At 42.4% G+C, this 18,212-nt stretch overlaps 1 protein-coding gene across 1 annotated transcript; it reads left to right on the plus strand.

Moving 5' to 3' along the window:
• The first annotated feature begins 1,543 nt into the window (after positions 1-1,543).
• lcp1 (lymphocyte cytosolic protein 1 (L-plastin)) lies at positions 1,544-16,788 on the plus strand. The gene is made up of 16 exons (XM_061723293.1): positions 1,544-1,697; positions 6,223-6,322; positions 8,089-8,237; positions 8,378-8,501; positions 8,922-9,054; positions 9,188-9,269; positions 9,351-9,516; positions 11,207-11,349; positions 11,694-11,789; positions 12,035-12,230; positions 12,348-12,426; positions 12,540-12,654; positions 12,906-13,039; positions 13,226-13,346; positions 13,460-13,584; positions 15,632-16,788. Exons 2-16 carry the CDS (start codon positions 6,253-6,255, stop codon positions 15,762-15,764), a joined length of 1,866 nt encoding a protein of 621 aa, XP_061579277.1. The 5' UTR covers positions 1,544-1,697; positions 6,223-6,252; the 3' UTR covers positions 15,765-16,788.
• The last annotated feature ends 1,424 nt before the right edge of the window (positions 16,789-18,212 follow it).

Raw genomic sequence — 18,212 nt, forward strand, 5'->3', positions numbered from 1 at the left:
TGAACATGAGAGAATCAAGAAGTGGAAGAACCAATTTAAAAAAGTAAGAATGCAAGTGAAAGTGTCAGAATGGTACATTTATCATTTTTAACCATTTTAGATATGCAACATTAGCACATCCTTCAATTCTCTTCCTTGTGTCTGTAGTGTTAAAGGTTCCACCCAGCTTATGCATATTAGCTGGTAAACCTCACTCAGAAAGAAGTCAGGACCTTTTGTCTAAATGTTTTGCGTGGGAGATGGAAGCGGTCTTCTCACGCCTTTCTGAGACTGTAGGTGGTGCGCTGCTTATACTAAACAGGAACCCACAGCCATAGTGTTAACTGTTGACTTTTGCTGACTTTGTCTTTGAAAACATCATAAACACATTATAGGCATATTAACATGGGTAGAAATAATTGGAGACTTATTTTAGTTCAGTAAGTGTTTAATGGGTACTTTAAGGTGATTACTTCAATGGAACAGATTTTTTTTGGTATCATTAGTATAACGTGTTAAGTTCATACACTTATTGAAATAACTCTGTCACTCAGTTAAATAGCCCCTTTAAGAAGTCATTAGAATCAGATAATCGGTATTGCAGCAGAACCAAAGAAGCTGCTAACTGAAGATACTCGGTTGAGAAATCAGTGTGTTTTGAAGATGATGCACACACCATGCCACAAAGCAGTTCATCAGCTCTCTGTACGCTCCTGTCCAGAGCTGAAGATGACCGGACTCAGACTTTTACTGGAAATCTGAGGTGTACAGAGTGAATAGAAATGGTGCAAGTACAGTCCCATGTGGTTCTCTTGTAGTGCTGAGTATCTGGTCTGTTTGCCAGGTAGTAAATAATCCACAGGATTGTGAGGCATCCACCTGTGTCCTCATCCACATGTGTCCTCTTGATGTGTGATAAGACAACAAGGGCCATTAGATTCAATTTCTTTTCTTCTTTTTCCTTGACCGGATCAAGGCGGTATGTCTTCCACAGCACTGGAACTTTCTCCTGGCTCTGCTATCGGTGATGGAAACTTCCAAATGGTCGGTGTGGACGGGCCACTTTGTTGCCAACACCACCTGGACTTAAAGCCTCGTATGTACCCTTTTTACTTTTTACTATTTAACGTATTCAATGCTAGTGTGAAACAAGGATATCAGTAATGTAGAAACAGATTGCTGAGGAGTGTTATATTTGATTCTAAATCTGATTAATATTTTTCAGTTTATCTTGTTTCCACTTGGTTCTCCTCAATCACCAGTTACACCTGCTATTTTGCTTATCTTTAATATGATAATTTCTTGAGACTATTCATCATTCATCACCTTTTAATGATATGCTTAACTTTGTCCCCAGGAGCTGGTTACCCCCCCAGGCTTCCTGAGGCTCCTATAACACCGTAAGGTCTGTACAACAAGTCCACTGAGCTAGAGGTCACCAAAATCCCCTCAGACTAGGTGCTAAGGGACACCTTAGCTTGACAGGCCTTGCACATTGCCATATAAAGACAAACGTCTCTGACTCCTGTTTCTAAACTATTGCATGTCACTTCCTTCCTTTTAGATGTGAATACGTCCCGTCACCCTACGTGTTGAGTCATAGCACTCGTATCGAGCGTTGAGCTGCTCATCAGGCAGACGGACGGACTGAAGGGCAGAGACGGAAGACATAACGGTTCACGATTCGAGAGACCCTGAGTCCTCCCTCCACTTCTCAGGTAAGGAAAAGATCATGTATCCCAGAGCTGCACAGGTCTCTCTTGAAGACACCTGTGCAGGGCTCTTGTCTCTTCAGGGCTCAACTGAAGGCCCAACTGTGAGGCGGAAACACCGGGAAATATATCATGCATATCTATTTCTGCAGTTCCATAATCTAACATGTTACTGAACAGTCAATGTTTTCTTAATCCAAACCCTGAACTGTCTTCACTGCACATTGGTTTTCCTTCGCTGCTTGAAGCATTTTGTTCCGTGTTAAAAAAAACCCACATGTCCTAGAATTTCCTTGCAGAACTTTGTGCACGATTGACTTGAACCGTTAAAAACATGCCATTTATAAATGAAAGTATAACGGCAGTTATAAGCAGGATGAGGCCTATGGCGGAGTAGAAGAAGAAGTTAAAGCAGAGCAGCAAGCTAAAGAGGAAGTCTGTGGTTGTCTTCACTTTAGATGGGGGTTTTTAGACCGTTTCATCTCATTTTGTAACTTTCCAAGAGAATGTACAGTGGCAGAAACTCCATTCTGTTATATCATTTAATGCCTTAGTCCTTATTTTGTTGAAAACCTCCTCTTTTTAGATGAATGAGTAGTGACTGCTGTTGCTGTGGTTGATGAAGCTCAAGCACGTGCAGGACACGTCCCTACAGTTGAGCGCAGGAAACTCACCTTGCCTGAAGACAATCATTTTGCTGCACTGCAGTTTACTAAACTATTTGAGCAGACTTTACCTGTGCTTCGGTGTGTTGTATCCCCCACTTCACGTGTATTTGACAGCTGCAGAGTCAAGCATATCGTTTTATAAATCATGACATACATGTCCTCCATTAATACTGATTTGGGGAACAGTGAACAAGTGACTCAAGTATCAGTCAAACTGAAATATAGAATCTGTGAGCACTGGTGAGAAAAGCCTCACTTCCTTTAACTCATGAAACTAATGGAATTGTCAAGGGAAGCAAATTCTATAAGATGTCCTTTTATTTAATTTTCGATATTTGACATTTCCTCTTCTTCAGTCTTCTTCAATCAGTGCCCTGTACTCTGATGACCCCAGAGCCGTAGCAGACTGAAGACCCGAGTGAAGAGAATGCTAGTCTTCTATGATTAGGATTAAAAGTTTGAGTTGATTCACAAATATTCATAGTAGAAAGCTGAATGTTTGGGTAAAAAAGATGAGCAGATTTAGCAAGAAAGTTCCTGGGTTGAATGGAATTAGCATGTGTGCTTGCATGGATCTTCTCCAGGTTCTACAGCTTCCTCCCACCGTCCAAAAGCATGACTGCCAGACTCACTGGGGACTGTAAAGTCCCAGTGGGAGTGAGTGTGAGCAGGTGTGGTTGTTTGTCTACCTGTGGCTCTGTGATGGATGGAGGACCTGTTTGGGGTGTAACCCTGCTTCTTCCCTGAGGAGCGCTGGAATAGGCTCCAACAATTTACAAATAGAGATAAGCAGCTGCAAAAAAATGGAGAGATAGACATCAGAATAACCTTTCAATTTAAATGTTTTAATTTGTAACTCATGTTTTATCTTCTTCACAAATCAGGACAGAAATTCCTGAAACACATTTTACTCTGTACGTCTTTACAACAAACTTCAGAAACACTAATCAGCAAATATGGTTCATCTCAAAAGTAAAACCTCAAACTCACAAAACTTTTTTACTTTCGTTAAAGCCTGTACTCATGATCTTTTTATCCAACTTGCTTTAAAGTTATGAAGGAAGTAAAAACACCTTGAAGTTGCGCTGGTGGTTAGTGAGAATCACACCTCGAATTGCTGCAATAAGGTGTTGGACTTCTTTAGATGACAGTTTTAGTCAGACTGAGCTCGGATTATCTGCAGTTTAAGATCACTCTGACTGAAACAGGTTCAGCTGCTGGTGTAGATCATCACCAGTCATCTATCATGCTAACACTAAAAAGGTTACATTGGAAGGCAACTGGTCTCTTTTTGTTGAGATGTTTCGTCTCTTCTGAGGTGAAACGTGACTGATACTTCTTTTCTGACTGGTTGGTGGACAGTTTTGGATTTATAAATTATTATTGGAACATTGGCTCGTGAATCATTCGAGGCTGTAAGTGCTGGGTCGGTGATGACCGAAGCCACATCCTCTGTTTCATGTCAGCTTTTCTTATCTCAGATTATTATTGCACTCCTCTCAAACCCTCTGCCTTTTCTGTCTAGACTATGTACATTGTTTTCCCCAAGACTGTCTATGTATCCTTGAGATACAGAGACTGTTGAATCCTCACCTGAATCTAAAGGCAGGTATTGGTCTACAGTGTACTTGAGATTGTTATTGTGACCTTCTTCTGTTAAAAAAAGGCAGTTTACTTTTCTTCTGTGAACCTGATGTGGATTTATTCGTTGAAGGTCTCCACATCTACAGCTTAAAAGGCTGAATTTTCCCACCAGGTCAACAGAACTGAAGGAGCCTTTTGGATGAGAGTTGAAACATCTTCAGAAATCAAGAAAATAAGTCCAGATGCCTTCTATGGAAGCTTTTTTTCAGATTTGTATTAGTTATTTCATTCATCTGCTTCTTTGCTGTTTCTAAAGGTCCAGGACATTCTCAAAGATTTTATAGTTCAATGCTGGCAAGCAGAGACACACTTTTTCTGACACATGACAGAAATGTCAGAAAATGTATGTACCACCATGAATATATTTGCATGATTCACCATTCTGGGCGCCTGCCACAGTTTGACATACCTTACAGGCCTTGTACTTTGCCATATCATTTAAAATTGCATCAGTAACGTTGCAAAATCAGTCCAAGAATGACAAGCAAAGAACAAGAAAAACACAAGCAAGTTGATACTAAGAGATATATGTATAGACTGGTTGTTAGAGAAGAATCAGAGAGAATCTTACATTTTAAATGTCAGCCAGTCATTTCATGTATCTGCAGAGGGAGACTCGGGCCTCCAGTGCTGCTGTGCCGAGTTTCGTTTCTTCCTGTAATCTCCCAACTGCTGCAGCAGCAGCTCTTCCTTTTCAGTAACCTTCGGTTATATCAGCAACATAACTGAGGAGCAACAATTATGCCAATGAAACTAGACACATAAGAACACTGGTTTTACTTTTATTAACACATTATTGTAGTTAATCATGTTTGTATTTATTCTTCCAATAAATGTGAATACATGCTTGATGTTTTTATAAATGAAACATTTGTCAGATTAGGTTAGTTTTGTCTTGTCTCTCTTTTTATTCCAATTTGTGTCGATAATTACTGACTTTGTCACAATATAAAACAGTCATAGATTTTTTTAAATGTTCTGGTGATCATTTTTGTTCTTTACCACTTGACTTTCCCTTACATAAAATAAAATTGCCAAATGGTTGTTAATGGTTATTGCAAGCTGGCAGGGAGATTTTAAAAGGTTGTCATTTCAAACTTCCTCTTTGTGGTGTGAAATCACTTCTGTTTCATCAAAAACTTTTGGACAAACAAAAACAGGGGAGGTTTCAGACATTTGGCTCATTTTCTTCTGATCTTCATCGTCCATAAACACCCACCTGGTTTGGAATTGTTCAATCAGAAACTGATAAACCTGATTTCCAACCAGAATTCCTTGAAAACCCAACATCTAACCTCAGAGGAAAGCAGCTGGTTGAGTCATTATTTAGATGTATTCAACTATTCAACTGGCCATTCCAGTAAAACTGATCAACAAGAGTCAGGTTTTCCATTCGGTGGATTAAAGTGTCTTCTTTAAGGCTAAGAAAGTATCTGACACACTCAAAGTGAATCACCATCATCATCATCATCATCATAGTTTTCTGTTTTTAGAAAGAAAAACCGATGAGTATGTACTTAGTGTTAAATCATGGTTCAAGTTAAAATGGTTATTACTTCAGTTACATTAACTGAAAAAGAGATCATGACGTACATGTATATACTGGTGCAAATTTAAACATGAATAATATGTCAGCACCACATCCGTCTTACATTCATCACATATGCAGGGAATTTATATCCGTGACCTTTGAAAATAAACTACATGTTTTCCAAATTACATACACATTATACTCACAGTGTTTTTACTTGTGTACCAAGGATTTTTACTACTTTCTCCAACTCCCCACATGGAGGTCAGTGGGCGGCGATGTTCATGATTTACACATATTCTTATGGTCAAATCCAAGTTTTACGCAGCGCTCCTGAATCCAGAGTAAGATTTTAGTTATACATATATAGTAAGAGCTTATTCTTGTACAGGTCTAAACAGATTTACACAAAAAAGTGAGTATTTCTGCTCACGGTCCAGTAGGAACTTACTGGTTAATCTGAGAACAGTTGGCGTCTCATGTTACAAAGGTAAAACAGAGTAAGAAGTTACACTTTGTCAAACAGGAACTTCAGCAAAAGCAGGAAGTTTCAGGGGACAGAAGTGAGATTTCTGAGTAATTTGCATCAAAATATCAGCGCTAAAGTTCCTTCTCCTCTGCTCTCGCCTGGGAAGCTCTCAGTCCTGCCAGCGAAACACCTCATTTAATGAGCTTTTGTTGTTGTCAGTTTTAGGTTTGATTGACTCCAGGACTCATCATGTCGTCTGCTGCAGCACGCATCTCCCCGGAAGAGATGGAGGATTTAAAAGAAGCGTTCACAAAGATTGGTAAGAGACGGTTATGTCATTTCCTCTGGTGTGTTTGATGGAGGAGAGAGCAGAGAGCTGCTGAGGCAGAGAACTGTAGAAACCATTTTACTAGGTTGTGCTTTAAAAATGTAAAAGCTAAAACATAAATAATTTAAGTAAGAGCATTTACAATTAAAATATGTATTTCATATTTGTTTTTCTTTGAACCTCTGGAGGAAACTGTTACTTTCTTCACTGAAGTCTTTACAGGTTTTATTTCTATTTTATGTTGTTTCTTTTTTATCTTTGCAGAGTTCATTATGTCATTTTTTGTGTCCATGAGCTATTTTATGATTGAAACAACAATAAGATTCTAAAATATAACAAAAACACCAGACAGAAAACTTTAATCATATTTGTGAAATGTTACATTTCTTATCATATTTTAGAGCTGGACTCATGTGATGCAGTAATAAACTATTTTTTTCACAAGCTGGATAAACATCTGTTGACACTGATACATAGATTTGAGGGTCAGTGATCCACCAGCATTAATACAAAATGTAAATATTCATCAAACACCAATACATGTAATCAATCAATATGTGCTGAAACAGATTTACATTTAACTGTCTGGTAAAACCCAGAGGTAAAAAAAAAAAAAAAGCAATATTTATTTACTTACTGTGGTTCAGAGAGTCATCGAAAAGGAAATATAGAAAATAAGAAAGTCAGAGTCATTTTTATTGTCCCTCTAGGGGAAATACTTTTAGCAGTCTGGGAAAAACAGTCATCATACAAACACAGACATACCAATAAGAACAATTAAAACATTAAAACGTGACATAGTAACCATAATAAATGAGTAAAAGCAAAAGTGCTTTCAGCAGTGCAGGCAGAATGATAAAAATATATTAAAAATATTAAAATGTATGCGAGTTGATCATTTTAACAGCGGTTGGTATAAAAGAGAATTTATACCTATTGCTATTGGCCTTGGGAAGCCTATAGCGCCGCCCAGAAGGGAGAGGGACAAACTCTTTTGACAGAGGGTGATCAGGACTGGCCAAGATATCTTGTGCCTTATTCAGGACTCGACCTTCGTAAATGTCAGTCAGAGAAAGCTGCTGAGTGCCGATGATTTTACTGGCTGCTCTGACAATGTCCTGCATCCTCAGTGGGTGCAGATCCTCCCAAACATTTTGATCTGGCGCAAATCTGACCTCTAAGTTGACTGTAAGCACAGATATACTGCTGTTCTGTGTATCACGTAGAGATGCACCGTTTTCTAACAGGGTTGAACTGCTGACTCAGACTTCTGAGATTGAAAACCAAAGTAGAAAATGAAATCCTGCACTTTTATGTTTTTAAGTGTTGGTCTGTGCTCTCAAATATTCAGCTTGTTCCTCAACGGCTTGTTGATCAGAGATATGATGCTGATCAATATCTTATTAGACTACGCTGATGGATTGTAATAGGAGTTGTCTGAATGCATCACCTTGTCAAGTGGAGGAAACATCCGAGACTTTTGATGAGCGGCCGGTGGAAGTCCCTGATAGCTGAACGTGTCACGTTGTCCTGGCTGCAGACCTGCGTTAAGATGCAGCTGCAGGAGTGACAAAGTCTCCTTATAAACACACTGGACTGAACATCTGTCACATTAAAAATGATCCAGGAAGACGTTCACACAAGCAGAAACCTCAAATGTTTTTTTTCTCTAGACCTTTTACAAGCTTCAAGATTCAAACTGCCCTACGGTTCTGCAGACAGATATAGGTTTTAATCAACTTTGTCCTGTCCGTCAGATATCGACAACAACGGCTTCATCAGCAAAGATCAGCTCAACCAGCTGTTCAAGGCCGCCAACCTGGCGCTGCCGGGATACAGAGTCCGGGAGATCGTCCAGGATCTGACCGGGACCAGCGACCAGCTCACCTTCGATCAGTTCACCGAGGTGTGTGTGGCCGTGCAGGCCAATGTAGATATGCAACACCAGCACCATTTACATTTGAGTTTCAACCAAGGGTATCTTTAGTTGTTTTTTAATGAATGAATGAATTGTTATTACAATTATTATGTATATACTACCTCCAGATCGTTCATGGACTGAAGAGCACAGAAGTGGCCAAAACCTTCAGGAAAGCCATCAATAAGAAGGAGGGAATCTGCAGCGTGGCAGGAACGTCAGAGCAGTCGGGCACTCAGCACTCGTACTCAGGTCTGTGCACCCTGCTAAAGACAAAAGGATGACAAGAGTGTGTGTTCACACACCACACATTAACATATATGGCTTTGTTTTACTTGGATGTGTTTTTTTTTTTATTTCTTAATGTTGTCATTTCAAGAAGCAGACATAAATGTTGTTTTATTTTATGAATTCATTTTTTTCCATCAAAAGCTGTGTATGATACCTGACAGATAAGACATGAATGGGCCTGCAATGATTTACTGACTCCAGCTACAGATTAAATGACCTCCTTCCTTAATGCCGTGTTATATTTAGTGAAACAGAATAGTGAAGATGTTGTAACATTATGTTGAGTAAGTTTAAGTCTCTCAAAGTGGAAAAAAAAGGGAAGCGATGGAGATGATTTAAAGCAGAAAAGCAGCTCTGATACGTGATTTCTCCCATCTGCAGAGGAGGAGAAGGTGGCCTTTGTGAACTGGATCAATAAAGCTTTGGAGAGGGATCCGGATTGTAAACATGTTCTCCCGATGGATCCAGACAGCGATGAGCTGTTCACCGCGGTGGGCGATGGGATCGTCCTCTGGTACTGCTGACCTCGCCCTGTTTTACACCATTTTCTGTGAACATTATTTCTGTACACCACAGCGTCATGACATCAGCGGTGAAGGAGGAGTTAATCAACGTTTTTAAAGTGTGTTTTAACTCTTTTCTGCTAGTAAAATGATCAACCTGTCTGTGCCCGACACCATCGACGAGAGAACCATCAACAAGAAGAAGCTCACGCCCTTCACCATCCAGGTGAGACAGGATCAGACAGACAGGTGACTTCATGTTCACCCCGGATGGCTGTAACTCTGGACGTTGTGCTTGATCTGCCAGGAGAACCTGAACCTGGCCCTGAACTCGGCCTCGGCCATCGGCTGCCACGTGGTGAACATCGGAGCCGAGGACCTGAAGGAGGGCAGGCAGCACCTGGTGCTGGGGCTGCTGTGGCAGGTTATCAAGATCGGCCTGTTCGCCGACATCGAGCTCAGCAAGAACGAAGGTGCGTTTCTGTTTTTATGCATGAAAGGTGCGAGAACACTGGTGGAGCTCAGAGCTGACGGCCAGAATCAGGCCAAGGTCGGAGTTGGACTGAGGTTCACTTGTGATGAACGGACTGACGTTTCCCCATCAGGATACTTTATAAAGGGGCCAAATTGTGCTTTTCAAAAGAGAAACGATTGGTAAATGTGTGTCAGGGTGCTGAGTGGGCTTCCTGGAGAGTGATCTCTTCCCCTGTTGTCGATGGTGAAGTTTTCTTAGATGGTGATGTTCTCCAAGCATTACACGTGACCACACGCTTCAGTAGTTATTTTAAAAGTGACAGCAAGAATTGAGTCTTCATTTTGTTTCCAAGATGTCTCCAAAGACAGGTTTGTCTGCAGGAAATGTATTTGTGTTCCTGCCACACTGGACAAACAGCAGAGCTGAAGCTCAACGCCGTTCCAGCGCTGAGGCCCTCGCTGATGCTGTATGTCCTGTACGATCCTGAGAAACAGCCGGACATTATTGTTGCTCCTCTGTAACACCTTGGGGGGTAGAGACAGAGGAGAAGCAGATAGGGAGATGCCTGGACCAGCACCGCTGCTTTAGCAGCGCTGCTCCAGTGGGTCGGATGATTCTGGGATGCCAGGAAGCTGTAACTGCAGTCAGTTACTAACGTTTCTGTGCATCACCTCACTGTGATCATGTTACCCTGATTATCGCAAATATTATTGACACTTTTATGCCCAGTCACAACTAGAAAAGAAAGTCTGTTCACTTCAGCAGATCAGTTTCACTTATTCATGCACCCAGACAGCATCTGTGGAGTTAAAGGGATTTCAGCGACAGAATCATTTTTTAATAATACTTTTTTATTTTTGACTCAATCATCTTTCTAAACACATCCTAAATCTATCCCTACCATATAACATCTACTACGGAGAGTGTCTGAAAGACCATTTAGCTTGTTATGTTACACAGTAGCAGGTAATGAGACGTCAGCCGTTGTCGTTGTGCTGTCCACTTTTTTCCCCAGAATCCAACTCTGGCTTGAACACGTTTGGAGGGATTTAAAGGATAAATCTGTCAAATTGGACCATTTGGAGCCATAAATCTTTTATGTAAAAAAAAAAAATTAAACTTTTGTCTTTTTGTTTTAGTGCATTTTCATTTTTTCCTCATTTGGATCAATGTGTTTTGTTGCGGAGACTTGGGGGTATTATGATGAATGTGAACACCCAGAAATACTCGGCATGGCTATGCAACCAGTTACCTATGCACTAAAGAGGACTACGATGTATAGAGCAGTAACATTATTGGAATAAGCTTCCACCACATTTAACCATGATAAACAATAAAGCTAGATTCAAAAGTAAATTAAGAAAAGCAATACTTAGCAAGGAAGACAGTTTTAGTTAGTTGGTTTATTCTGAAATTCTTGGTTTATTCTGAAATTGTGTAAAATTGAATATTTTTTGTTGTTTGGTTCTGGCTGGTTTCAACAATTTAAGGGTTGAATTCCATCACATCTCAGATCATTTTTGTTTATATTTAGTTATGTTTTAATTGTAAGGATTGTATTTTATTGTTTTATGTGTGCAATGTTGGACATCAGGAAGAATAGTCTTCACCGCAGTGAGGACTAATGGGGATCCGACCGTAATAAATAAATAAATGATGAAGTTGTGTGTGTGTGTGTGTGTGTGCAGCTCTCATAGCTCTGCTGCGTGATGGAGAGAGTCTGGAGGACCTGATGAAGCTCTCCCCCGAGGAGCTGCTGCTGCGCTGGGCCAACTACCACCTGGAGGAGGCCGGCTGCGGCAAGATCAACAACTTCAGCTCTGACATCAAGGTGATAATAACACAAAGCTCCATCTGCTCTGAAAGGTGGCGCTCTCCGGCTCCAACACTAGGTTTTAATCATTGCAGAACTTCAAATCCAAATATATCTTCCTGATAGATCAGACCCACGTCTAGAAACACGTACCTGCAATACAAATGACATTTGCTGGTGTAGATTTCTAGGCCACAAATATGTGTCAAATTCCAACAAATTGGAGGCAATTGGATACAAATAACACAAATACAACCCTAGAGGTTATCAATGGATTTATTATTGAATAAAATTACCGTAGTAAAAAATATATATAAGCGTGTTGCGCCGCACTTTAACCTAATGTTCTGTGGTTGTTTCAGGACTCCAAAGCGTACTACGGCCTCCTGAACCATGTGGCACCCAAAGGAGATGAAGAAGGAATTCCTCCCATCGCCATCGACATGTCAGGAATCAGGGTGAGAGGCTTCATCTATCCTGTAGCTGTTTCACCGGACACACCCAGTCTTATCTGGACTACTCTTGACCTCCTGATCAGTGGCTGCACTGACAAGGGTCATGTGGGTCCTGCTTGAGTTATGGCCTTCACGTGGGCCAGAAACAGTGGCAGTCAGCTTTGGCAAAGTGTGTTCATGAGAACATTTTGATTGTTGTGGACAAAGTTTGAAACCAGTTTCCTGACCGCGGTGTCGGCCCTCTGCAGGAGAAAGAGGACCTGAAGAGGGCGGAGTGCATGCTGGACCAGGCCGAGCGGCTCGGCTGCAGGCAGTTTGTCATGCCGGCCGACGTTGTCCGTGGCAACCCCAAGCTCAACTTGGCTTTCGTTGCCAATCTTTTCAACAAGTACCCAGCTCTGAAGAAGCCAGAGAACCAGGACATCGACTGGAGCTCCATCGAAGGTGCGTTGAGCTCACAGCTTCCCTGCTCTCCTTCTGAATAACATACTCCCCCACCCCAGGATGTTTGCTCCTCTGTTTCCTGGTCTTTAATCAGTGATGGCTGACATTGTTCTGCAGGTGAGACCAGGGAGGAGCGGACCTTCAGGAACTGGATGAACTCGCTGGGCGTCAACCCTCGCGTCAACCACCTCTACGCGTAAGAGCTGTCAGCTCCCCCGTCCTGCAACACTGTTGTTGGAGATTTATCTGCAGACGGCTGAGGACATGTCCTGATGACACCACAGAAACTAACGTATGTGTGTGTTACAGAGACATCGATGATGCCCTGGTGATCTTCCAGCTGTACGAGAAGTGCAAAGTCCCAGTGGACTGGGACCGAGTCAACAAGCCTCCCTACTCTAAACTGGGCAGCAACATGAAGAAGGTAGAGCAGCAGAAGTTCTGATTCACCTTTTACTGTGTCTGCTATCGATAACCTCTTCGTAAATGCTGTTTTCATCTGTCAAATGTGGAAAATGACTCTTCAGCAACTTCAAACAACCACATGATTCAAACATAGGAAACTATACACACAAATGTGAGCCGTTACTGAGCAACAGATAATGAAGAGTTTGATTACACCAGGTCAGGTATAATTGGACTGATGTAAAAACACGCTGTTGTTCTGTGTTCCAGCTGGAGAACTGCAACTACGCGGTGGAGTTGGGCAAAAAAGAGGCCAAGTTCTCCCTGGTGGGGATTGCGGGTCAGGATCTGAACGAAGGGAACCGGAAGCTCACGCTCGCTCTGCTCTGGCAGCTCATGAGGAGGTGACACAACCATCACTTCTTAGTGGAGGGCCGCATCGCTACTTTGAGAGTTCTTGTGACTGCACTGATTAGTTCTGGCTAAAATTTAGTTGATTTAAGCATCAGTAGCCGGTCGGATGATGCTTGAATCTTCCATGATGACGTGTTTGAGGTGCCGGGCCTCACGCAGTCCGTCTGTCCGTCCAGGTACACGCTGAACATCCTAGAGGACCTCGGTGACGGACAGAAGGTGATCGATGACACCATCGTGTCCTGGGTCAACGAAACACTCAAAAGTGCTGAGAAAGGAACCATCTCCAGCTTCAAGGTAGAACTCCACCTCTTCCCCCTGCTACGTGGCCGGATGCTCCAATCACAAGCTCTTATCTCCCATCAGACGTGAGTGAGAGTATTTGAGCGGCTGTTTTCCCGTTTGAGCAGGACAGTTCCATCAGCAGCAGCAGGCCCGTCCTGGACCTGATCGATGCCATCCAGACCGGATCCATCAGATACGACCTGGTGAAGTTTGAAGATATGACAGAAGAGGAGAAGCTCAACAATGCAAAGTATGGGGAGCTTTCATCTTAGCCTGTGGTTTAGTAACGACTAGTATGAACGGGAGCAGTGTTTACTGAAGTAGCATCTGCAGCATCTCAGCCACGTTTCCAGCAGATCCCTGCAGGTTGGAGCGGTTTAGAACCGTCAGGTGTGCGGGCCAGGTGGTTACGGCGCGGTGTGAGATCACAGCTGGGCAGTCACCCATCAATAAGATAATCACATCATCATTGGAGATGAATGCTGCATGAGTGACTACGTTTACATTCAGTCAAAATTTGGGTTATTGCTAATATTCCGGTTACTGAAACATTCTGAATATTCAGTTTCCATGCGTGAGCAAACAGGGTTATCCCTGTTTACATGGTGATTAATCATTCGGGATATCCCGATCAAACCAGCGACGCACGGAGAACGTGATGACGCAATTCCCGTCATTTCCGCTTCTTCTTCCTGTATCCAAATTCAAAACAAATGCTGCTTCGCGCAACTTTTTGCTCACCTTCTTGTAAATCTCGCTATCCCCGTACTTTCTAACGTCTACAAATGCAGAAATGTTCATATCCTTCATTACAGTTATAAATACGAATATTCAGGTTTTAAAAGGAGTAACCCAGGGGTCATATTCAGGTTTTAAAAACCGGAATATGAGCAAATTCGGGTTATTCAAAGGGGTTATTGGTGTTTACATGGCCGTGCAAATTCGGGTTATTGCCAATATTCAGGTTTTAAAAGGGTTATTGATGCATGGAAACGCAGTCAGTGATGAGCTCAGCTGGGTCCCCGACGCTGATAGAGACTTGTTGGGTCTGTGGCTGCAGATGTGGCCGTCACATCAAGCCACTCCGTCATTCCCTTTACCTGTTCCTACACTCCCCCTGCAGCGTGTCACACCAACTCCTGCTCAGCTGTTGGCAGCAACCACATCAGATATCTTACTAATCAACAGTGTCGCTGCATCTCTTATTTAGTCATTTTTAAGACAACAGAAGTCAGTCATTTTGGTACCCGTTTACATTTTTGACAATTGAAATAAAAAATAAGTATGTAGTGACCCAAACCCTGGAACCTATTTCAGAAACCAGCTTATGTGGAAACGTAAACCCAAAAAAGAGGATTAATTTATACTCCAGGATCACATACCTGATCAAAAGCAGGTTTTGTTCCACAAATCTTCCTTTCTGTCTTTTTACCTTCATTAAGCAAAAAACAAGAAAGGAGACTGCACACTTTTGCTAGTGCAGATTTATTTAGCACATCAATACATGCACATTTTGCTCTTTTTCAGACAAAATGCGCTCAAAATGTTACGAGGTATTGATGTGCTAAATAAATCTGCACTATCGAGCAAAAGTGTGCGGTCTCCTCTCTTGTTTTTTCCTGGATCTATGCTTTGAGACCAGCACCTGTTGAGCTACTGGATGTGCACGACCTATTTTACCCTTTGTTCCTACCCTCATTAAGCAGAAATAAGCCGATCCTCATCATGTAATCAGCATTTTTGGAGACGTGTGAACAATGACATCCTTTTATTAATCAAACGTCTCACTAGTGACAACACAGCTGCATTTGGATCGGAAAGGATCTCAAGGCTTCAATCTAACAGTCCAATCCAAGGATTTATTGTTGAGCATTAGTTTTTATGTAGTTGGTCACACACTTGATTGTATCTACCAGTATACAGTATAATAAATGTCTCCTCGTGGCCAAACACTGACTTCACACCAGATATTTCTGTCTGGATTCCTCCCTCAACACCTTGTGCAGCCGTTACATCCTCAAATTCATCTCGATTGCAGTAAAAACTAAGTAAATGAGGAAAAGTGGGACCTTCCCTTATCTCTTTATTGTTGCAGAGCTAATGCTCAACTCAGCATCAAACATACTCAGAGGAGACAGAACAAACATTCAACCTCTGGTTTGAAAGCAGAAACTGAGTTATTATTTTAACCCAAGACTTGGTTGAAACTCCTCTCTGAAACAGGCCGGTTGTTTTGAGCATGTGTCGTCGTGTTGTGGCTGATTCCAGGGATCTGAATGATGTGTTTGTGTCGGCAGGTACGCCATCTCCATGGCCCGGAAGATCGGGGCCCGGGTTTACGCGCTGCCCGAGGACCTGGTGGAGGTCAAACACAAGATGGTGATGACGGTGTTCGCCTGCCTCATGGCCCGGGGGATGATGAGAGCCTGAGGAGCAACTCCACCTCCTCCCACCACGACCCGGAACATCGGGAATAACAGAACCTCCCAATGGCTGAGGAACGAGGGGAAGGTTCAACTGGGTCGGTTTCTACCAGCGATCAAAATCCTGACAGGATCATCATAATAATAATAATAATGTCTGTTACATTTTCATTTAATATGCTTTTTGAGACGTTTTCACCTCAAGACAGGACTGAGTCTTAGTTCTGCAGAAATAATTAGAAACAAACGGCTCCAGTTAAACCAGAGACATGTTTTTATCTGAACGTAGCCACTTATATTTTGAGGAGTTGCTTTGTTTCGTGAGAAAAAGTAGAAAGGCCTTTTCCCTTCAGATTTCAATGACTTGGATACTTCCGTGTGTTTTTGTTGATACGCTTTAAATCAATGTTCAGCACTTATGTGTCAACTGATTTAAACTGATGAGTCTCAACTTCATAACCAAGTCCCAGAAGTGTTAGCCGTTACCTTCACATTCATAATGTAAAAGAATAAATAACTCAAGCAGTATTATTTCTGTCTCATGTACTTTGGAGGACTATACATTTTAAATAAAAAAGTGCCGAAGTGATTGTTTAGACATCAAATGATTAATTGCTGTAACCATTCTCCTTAAAGCTCATGGAGGGAGAAGTTACACCTGTCCTGATTGTTTCCCCCCAGTTTTAATGCTTCAGACTCCAATTCAGCTTTTAAACAAGACTCTGCATCTTTCATTTCCATAAATCCAGTTCTTTGAATATCTCAGTTTTCCCAGCCATTATTTGACGTGTTTGCTGAACAACTCTCCTCAGGTTCTGTTGTGCTCTTGTTTAAATGTAAAGTGTTTTTCTGCAACATTAACTCAACTTTGATGTGAAAGATCTGCTCCGTCCGTCTGATCAGCTGAAACATTCCCTTTAAATATTCACGGTTTATTTCTTTGGTACGTCATGAGTCTCTGCTCAGTCTCTGCAGACAAAATCTGTGTTTTCAAAAATGTGACTGAATAAAAACAGATTTTTATACTAAAATGCTGGTGTGTATGCAGTTATTTAAATATATTAACATAAAGCACAAACGATCTGCAACAACTGGTGATGGCAGTCTAACGGCACTTTTCCACTAGTCTCGCCTCAGCCCGGCTCGGCTCGACGCGGCTCCGCCCGTGTGTTTTTGCACAGCCAGGGGAGAAGTGGGGGGGTTTGGGTGAAGCTGCTGTGACGTACTCGATTGCGCAGCACCTTTGTTCATGTCGGCGCAGAGGAGAAATCAGCTGGAGCCGCGAGCGGCTGAGCAAAAAACAGCCCGTCTACATCCCTTTTTTAATTCTCTCGACAGCCACCAGGTTTATGAACATCTGCACCTCAGAGTTGGATCACCAAACAGACGTTTGTACTGTATGATAAAATCGCCGCGAGTCGCCCATGGATGTATTATATAACTGGATACCATACCAAAAATGGCCGCCCATTCATTTCAATGCATTCTGCTCAGCCAGCGCATGTGCCGAAAAAATTTCTGACTTCCTGGTTTACTTCCTGGTACACGGGCCCATAGAGCATGCGCAGTTGAGTCACCTCCCATGATGCTCTGGGGCACATCAATGGCACCGACACATCCGTGACGTCACGCCCAGAAAGAGACTTTTCTTGGACTTTTCTGGCCGTTATAAAACATTTTTGACGGATATAAAGTCCATGACTTAAAAGTATAGAATACAAAGATTAGTAATTAACGGTGATTACAGCTGGAGGTTCCTGTGAACAGTTTTAGAGGCTTCTCTTTTACTATTGCGGTCTATGGGAAAAAAGCTTTCTGGGCCCCATGGGATTTTTTGTTGCAGTACCGCGGCTGGCCACTGGGAAAAATCGGCACACCTTCTGAGCGCGAGACTGGGGGGCTGGAGTCCCCTCGCGCTGACTCCCGCTTCCTGATTCAAACGTTTGACGGCCCCGCCCCCCGACCAATCAGTGGCGTGGAGGGTGGTGACCTCAGAAATAGTCCCGGCTCAGCCCTGATAGAACCTCGCTAGAATGGTTACAGAAAAATGTATCGGCTTGGAGCGGCTCTACCCGTCTCAACCCTAGTGCAAAAGGGCAAAACGGGTAGAACCGAGGAGAAGTGAGACTAGTGCAAAAGGGCCATAACAAAACCTGATCCTGTATCAGTACTATTTGAAGTAAAATACAATAAGACTGACTAAATAAGGCGTGTTGTAAGACCTTCTCACTGTGGTTCAGATGTCTAGACTGCAACTACCTGTTTTCCCCTACAAGGACACCGGCTCTGTCCAGAATAAGATATTCTCCGTCTGCAGACCCCGTTTCAAGCATGAACCCTGCTGGGTAACTGTACATGATAACGGTCATGTCTGATGAAGAACGACTGCTCACATCCAGATCTCCAGACATCACAACAGGAGTCTGGCAGCAGAGCTGCAGCGTTCAGCGTCTGG

The sequence above is a fragment of the Cololabis saira genome, chromosome 6 (assembly GCF_033807715.1).
Source record: "Cololabis saira isolate AMF1-May2022 chromosome 6, fColSai1.1, whole genome shotgun sequence".
Classification (NCBI taxonomy): domain Eukaryota; kingdom Metazoa; phylum Chordata; class Actinopteri; order Beloniformes; family Belonidae; genus Cololabis; species Cololabis saira.